Source organism: Triturus cristatus, chromosome 3_1 (genome assembly GCF_964204655.1).
Source record: "Triturus cristatus chromosome 3_1, aTriCri1.1, whole genome shotgun sequence".
Taxonomy (NCBI): Eukaryota; Metazoa; Chordata; class Amphibia; order Caudata; family Salamandridae; genus Triturus; species Triturus cristatus.
In genome coordinates, this window is record NC_140583.1 from 1,065,096,174 (window position 1) to 1,065,103,023 (window position 6,850).

Consider the following 6,850-nt stretch of genomic DNA (forward strand, 5'->3'; position numbering starts at 1 on the left):
CTTGTTTTTTCTCTTTCCTGCACTTCGCCCGCTCTGCGTTACTTAACTCTTTCACAGCTTCTCCTTTTGTCTCCGTCTCCATCAGTTTGATTCTCTCTCCTTTCTCTGTAGGTATAAAGAGCATGAGGATGGATTCTTGCGCTTACAGCTGGTGCGCTACGAGAGCATGGAGCTCACAGAGCAACTCCTGGAGGGACAGGAACAGCGGAGCTCAGTGCCTGATAGTCCCTCTGACTCTCTGATGATTGCCAGTGGGTATTCGAACCTGGAAGAGATCCATTGCGAACCTGCAGAAGCCACCCAGACCAAGATGGTACAACTAAATGGGGATTTGCTGTTGCCAACCCTCTTCCCTCAAACCTCACAGAGTAACTGGCGGAGTAGAGATGATGAACCTTTAATCCAGACGGTCCAAAGGAAGCACATGTCCCTATCACCTTCTACCTCTGGAGAGTTTGGCATGGGGGGTACAGCCAAAGAGGTGGCAATGACCATTAATTACAAGTTTCAGAAGACTGTTAATGGACTTCAAGACCACCTGTCGTACATGGATGGGGGTCACCCGGCATCTCCCCATAGATGCCCATCCCCTGGGGTCCTGGATCCCTTCCACCCCGATATCTCAGTGACTAAACGTAAAAGGAAATACAGTAAGAGCCGCCCAGGCTTCCAGCATCTCCCAAGTTAAGCAGCAACACCATGGCTATAAAAGGGGAAAAGTATATTGACTTGTTTTTGAGACAGGATTTAAACTTACTGCCCGATCAATGTGATTCCTCTAATAGAACTGTCCAGTCCAGAGCCCTCCATAGGGACAGAGCATGGACTTTAATCACCCTTTCATCAAAGTGGTACAACTGAAACTGAGGAGGATCTGGCCTGCATCTTCTGCTCCTACAAAATGGGAGGGCACAAGGGGGCATGGAAATTGAGGATTCTGTCTGTGACCACTTTCAGTGAACTGCACATCAGCTGACCCTAAATATCCTGTGATTGGAGCAGGATTTCCATTCCAGTGGAGTCTTCACCAGCCTGTATTTGTCTGAGAGTTGTCCCCAAGTGGGTGTGCAACTGACCTTACCACTCTAAAAACTCCTTTCATCCTAAAACTGTAGATGAGTTTTCTGGCTTAGAAAACGATCATGCTGTGCTGAAAGCCACCAGTGTGCCTAAAACTCTCAATTAGCTGTGAAGACTAATTTTATGTGCTGCCCTGCCTGCCTTGAGAGATATATAATTTTAGCCCAGCAAAATGATCATGTATGGTAGTTCATACATTGTTTAGGATATGTCTTTCAGGGTGCTAACTGGAAGAGTTTAGAAGTGAGAACTTGCTACAGGGCCCTTGATGATTCTGGTGGCTCTACGGAATATCCAAAAGAAGATCTGTCAGCTCTGTATACTGAGTTGGGAAGGCAGCAAAGGTTTTTTTTTGGTTTCTGCTGATGACCTGCAGCAGCCCGTGACCAGTCAGTTCAATAGTTAAGCTTTATTAGATTTGTAAGAAAGAGCAAAAAATGCAGCACATTGTTACATACGTTACAAAGAACCAAAAAAACCATTCCATTTCATTTTTATAAAACATAATTGTGCAACACTAAAAAGAGAATTTAAATACCATTAGGGTTATGCCTTTTAAAACCGTGCTCAACCATGATCATGAGTTTTTTATAAGTATACAAGATTTAGGGACTATGTCAACTAAACTGATCCATTATAATTCCCCTGTCATTCATAGAGTTTTGAAGATAAGTAGCAGATGACAGCAACATGGTGACCTTATAACAAGTATTCCCATCGTCCTACAGATAATTAAAAGCCTGGTGATAATAAATCATTCTTTCAGCTAAAAATAGAGGTCTAAGGTAAAACTTCCTGGAAGCTGAATAAACACTGCAGAAAAGTATGGCTGGGTGGACTGGACCGACCGACCGATTGTCACAAGGACATTTGTGCATGATCGCACTACTCCTGCTTTCCTTGGAAATGCAATTTTATGATGGAAGATAAGGAGGTGAAAACGTGTTAAATATATATGATAACTCTTAATAACAGTAGGATACAATGTACAACAAACCCTCATTTAAAGCTCCATATTGTTCACTGAAACCTTATTCTGATCCAGTTGGGATCTCTTTGGGCACATTTGAAATACTAGATGCCGAAACTCTCTATTAGAAAACAAGACCATAGCCTCCAGAGATCCCTTCCTTTCTGCCCCATGACCCGTAGGGATTGTTTTATGAAGTGCAACCGTGGTATTTCATCAACCATCCCTAATGTGATCTCCACAAAAGTGGGTCTCCGATTTACACCATATGGTGCCATTACAGCAGCATCATTGGCATACTACAGGAATGGAATTTGGCGTCTCCCAATCTTGGGAGTATCTGTGCCTGTGGCCTGGAGCGAATGTTCCACACTGTTAATATAAAGGGAGAAGAGGGAGGGGGGCCAACACACACCCTCTTCCAACGTGAAAGGGTGTAGTTAGCTCTCCTTTAGATCCAAACCACACCTTGGCTGTTAAATTACAATAAAGATAAGCCTACAGTGAAATGATCTCTTTAGGCGCCCCTTGCTTATCCAGACACTCCCACTGACACCTGATTAACCAGATCAAAAGCACACCTCAGGTCGAGAAAGCATGTATATAATGCTCCCTCCTTAGCCAAACAATATTTTCCTATCCGGAGGTTCAGGTTGAGCAATTGCTGAACTGTTCCCAAACTTTTCGTAAACCGATACTGGGCGTTGAAAAGGATTTTCTTTCCTCAGCCCATACCTGTAGTCTCTCCAACAGGACTCTTCCCCAATGTTTTGGCTGAAGAGTCGAGTAAAGAGATCGTCCACAATAGTTTGGCCGAATAGTTAAGTGAAGAGATCGGGAAATAGCTTTTGGGATCATCCCTTGATCCCTTTTTGAAGATGGGAATAATGAGTGAAGTGAACCATAAAGGGGGGACATACCCAGCTCCTGTTGTATTGAAAACCTTAGTTAATAGAAGGGCCCATAGGTCGGGATATGACTTGTAAGTGTCATCGATACCCTGTCCGGACCGGGGGCCTAACCATTAGGACTATTAGAGAAGGCCTTCAACACCTTTGTGAGTGAAGACCATATCTGATAGAACTGCCTCAGCAAATAAATTAGAAATTCTCCCTTCTGAGCTAGGGTGGGAAAGAATTGCACCAAAATGGTCTGCCCGTTGAGCTGGCGTTATTGAGGACTCTTAAGTCCGGGTCTACACCCCAAGAAAATATTGTAACATTTACCGTTCTCCAGAACAAGGTGCCATCCTCGGTCTCTGCTGCTTGTAGGAGACTGGCTCAGGCTTCCTCCTGGAGTTCCTTTTTCCTAATCTTAATAGATTTTTCATTGGCGGATCTTGCTTCCTGTATCTTCAAAACATCCCTAGGGAGTTGATTCAAGAGTTCAATCAAGTGACTATGTGCCTTTGTGCACTGATAAATAAACCACCCCTTTTGGATTTTGTTTTTACATTTTGGCCTTGCCGACAGATTAAAATTAATTGAGTTCAAAATATGGGTATGCCCTTTCTGGGACTCTTATTGATTAGGGAATGGAGCTAAAGCTATCATGAATTGCTCAAGGCTTCCTGATAGTAACTTTTTTTTAAATCTTGCGGGATCAGCCCTTGCCTATTTTAATTCCCTTCATACCAATGGGAACAATATTCTGTTGTGGGTTTTGTCTAGCTGGTGATGGGATGAAGAGCCTACTTGATGCTGTTGTTGTCACAAACTCTGCTGGTTGATGCCAGTGGATCAGTGATCCTTATTTAGATGAGGCAGATATCCGAACCACAAGCTGCCGAATGTTGGCAGTAGTGCCCTGAGTAGTCTGGCATATGCTGACTGTAAATGGGATCCTCTGCCACCTCCAGGCGGCTTTAACCTATGTCAATGCATTCAATCTCTGCAGGGATCACAAAGATTTCTACTGCCAGTGTAAAGTTTTATATTCACATGCCTTTTCTAATAGAGTAAATGCCTAAGTTTACGCACACTTAATATATCTGTATTAATTTTGTAGACCACAGGCTTAATTTAAAGACTGCAGTTGTAATTGGTAGCTACATCATTATATCTGGTGGCCCATTTAGTTGTCTTTCTGCTACTCCGATTTGGCTGCTTCTGCCATACGTGAAAGAAAGTTTGCTTTGGATGATGTGAGGAAGATCCTTCATAATTCAATTGCCAATAAATATATTTTCAAGCTGTTTTCTGGGTCCTTAGCTGCAAGGAAGCCAAGCCAGTCTTTGATTTCCTTACATATGATGATAGTGCTTGTGCTTTAGATGCTGTAAACATTACTTTGGACTCTAGATCTTCTTTAAGAAACGCATTAAAAAGCTAGATGGGACAGTCCACTTTGAGTAAAAAGTGTTTCTTCAGAGGAGGTTGTGAGTCAATACTAGGTCCCTTGGTCTTCAACTCTAGCGGAGTCTCTAAACTCTCTTAAGTTCCCAAAAGGTTCTTCAGAGACCTAAATGTCAGTTAAGGATGTCTTAAAGTCAAGATGTTTTGTGGTAGTTTTGGCAAAGCATTATTCTTCATTCCTTGGTACCATCAGATGTTCTATTACCTATACACACTGTCGTTGGATGGTGCAGCCTCAAAAAAACCTTTGTATGTAGTCAAGATAACAGCTAACAAGACTGGAAAAGAAGTCCTTTGAATTAAAATATGAAGCGTAAAATCATGGCAGCAAGACTTGACCTTAACCGAAGGCAGCACTGAGATCATACACGTACTCTCGAAGTCCGAGTATGGAGACCCTGCTTTAACCGAACGAGCCAACCTTTCCCCCCCCCCCCCAATGTCATAAGAGCTTCGTATTGCAGATCAGGTGCGTTTCATCTGACAGTCACAAAGAGCAGTAGAGCTTAGAGGGATAATTATTCGATCCTGCAATACTTTTGAGCTGTGTGGCATATTTTTTACTTTGCCTTTTAAGTCTATACAAGTGCTTCAAAGCCAGATGAGTTATTTGTTTTAGCAAGCAGTGCAACGAAAGGAGCTCTCAATCGTACTGTAATATCTAATTTCACTGTACAAGAGTAGTATTAGGGAGAGTACATCAGCTAACCGGTGAGCCAATAAGATGGCGAACACGGCCAGACTGGGTGGGTGAGCTGGGACATGAGGACATCACCTAGAAGAATATCCTAATCCATGTCTCTTGCCCTCTTAGCTTGCTGTAGATGCTAATTGGGTGGCAGCTCTTAAACCAGTATACAGTTGTCTTCATTAAGCTGGTTTGGCGGCTTAATGAAGTAAAACGTGGTACCACTAAGTTACAAACTGTGTTAAGTGTGCTTTTTGATGGAATAACGTGTTTTTAGCTAAACTTACATGAAGCAGTCTCTGCCATGAAGAATGAATCCAGCTCTGCAAGGGCCAATGGTACCCATCCCCAGGACACAATGCTGTCCTTCACACAGTCTAACATTTCCTGGTCAGTGTTGCCTTCATCAGGTGTATAACCATTACATTGGCAGGCTGACGAACTACTCGCAGCCTTAATTTTGGAAACTATTGGCTTGGCCGGGCTGCATGTCTTTACAGCGGGTACCCCAGCTAATGCGGAACACTTTTTAAGAGCAGCATGACTCTACTTTCTTCATGTCTTCCAGCACTACAGACTGGGAAAGAATCTTTAAATACCATTGTAAACTGGATGCCATTTTTACCATAAAGTGGGTGCCAAAAGCCAGGCCATGCATCATAAGTCTTTCAGAAAGAATGCTGCTATCCACTTCTTAAAGCCTGTTACACCAACTGGATTGTCCTAGTTAAGTCAGAAATTGTCACTTCACTGTACAAAATTGCTACCAAAATTGTATGATTTGAACAACAAAGGCCCTGTCTCTCTCATCAAGGCATTACAGCTGCTGAAGGCTTAGAATTTGGACACCAAATTAATGGTGTTTCTTTGGTAGGTAGTTTACTGAGCCAGAGATACTCGTGCAAAGACATTTTTATTTTGCAGATTACATTTTCCCTATCATCTGTAAAATGGAAAATGAGGCATGTGACACTTTTTTAAGTTGTAGTTATGTTGAGAACGCCAATAGAACAGCAGTCTTAAAGGCCAATAGTCTTTGCTAAAGGCATGCTCCGCAGTGTTCACCCTGCTCTTCCTCCTTTTTTTTTTTTGAAGAAAAGTCTGCTAGAAATGGATGGAATGTTCTGAAGGGAACGCATCTCTTCTGAAGAGAATACTACTGCTTGGTATAGTCCCTTGTTATTGGCCTTCCTGTCTGGTGCCAGCATATTGGGCAGGAGTGGGCATATAACTGCAGGTTTTTTCTTTGGCACATGGCTGTAAGGCCACATTATAAAGTTCTGGAAAGGTTGCTAGCCACTTGTTTTTCGCTATCCAGTTGTTTTTAAAAAACAAATGTTTTTTTGACGATGGAATGAACGTTTTCGCAAATCAGGTTGCTTATACCATCATGGGATGATTGTTTTCTCATCTGATTTTATGGCAGCTTTACTGGAGTCGTGCATGCAGATGAAATAAAGGCTTCTGGTGTAATAAACCTTTTTGTTGTTGCTTTATAGTGTTTGCTGTCATTTCTCAATTTTTTTAATCTGGTCATTTCCTAAACCAAAACTCCTGTAAAACTTTCAGGTTTTCAATTTTGTCTGTATCAACAGCAACACAAATTCCAGACATCTGTGTCTTTCAATCTAGCAAACGAAATATATGCTCATGACACCTGGTATATGTTAGTGAACGCCTGGTTATCAAAAAGCGCGCTTACAGAATTGGAACACCCCCCTCCATGAGAGTAAACTTGATGGCTGCAGTTTTAAAGAG

The 6,850-nt window shown here is 42.3% G+C and overlaps 1 protein-coding gene across 2 annotated transcripts in view; it reads left to right on the forward strand.

Annotated features, from left to right (window-relative positions):
- The window catches only part of HINFP (histone H4 transcription factor), a 95,616-nt gene extending 89,047 nt beyond the window's left edge, over window positions 1–6,569 (forward strand). For both annotated transcript variants that reach the window (XM_085645908.1, XM_085645909.1), the window contains exon 10: window positions 112–6,569. In XM_085645908.1, coding sequence (XP_085502034.1) covers window positions 112–688 — 577 coding nt within the window. In that variant the 3' untranslated portion in view covers window positions 689–6,569. The remainder of the gene's footprint in view (window positions 1–111) is intronic.
- The last annotated feature ends 281 nt before the right edge of the window (window positions 6,570–6,850 follow it).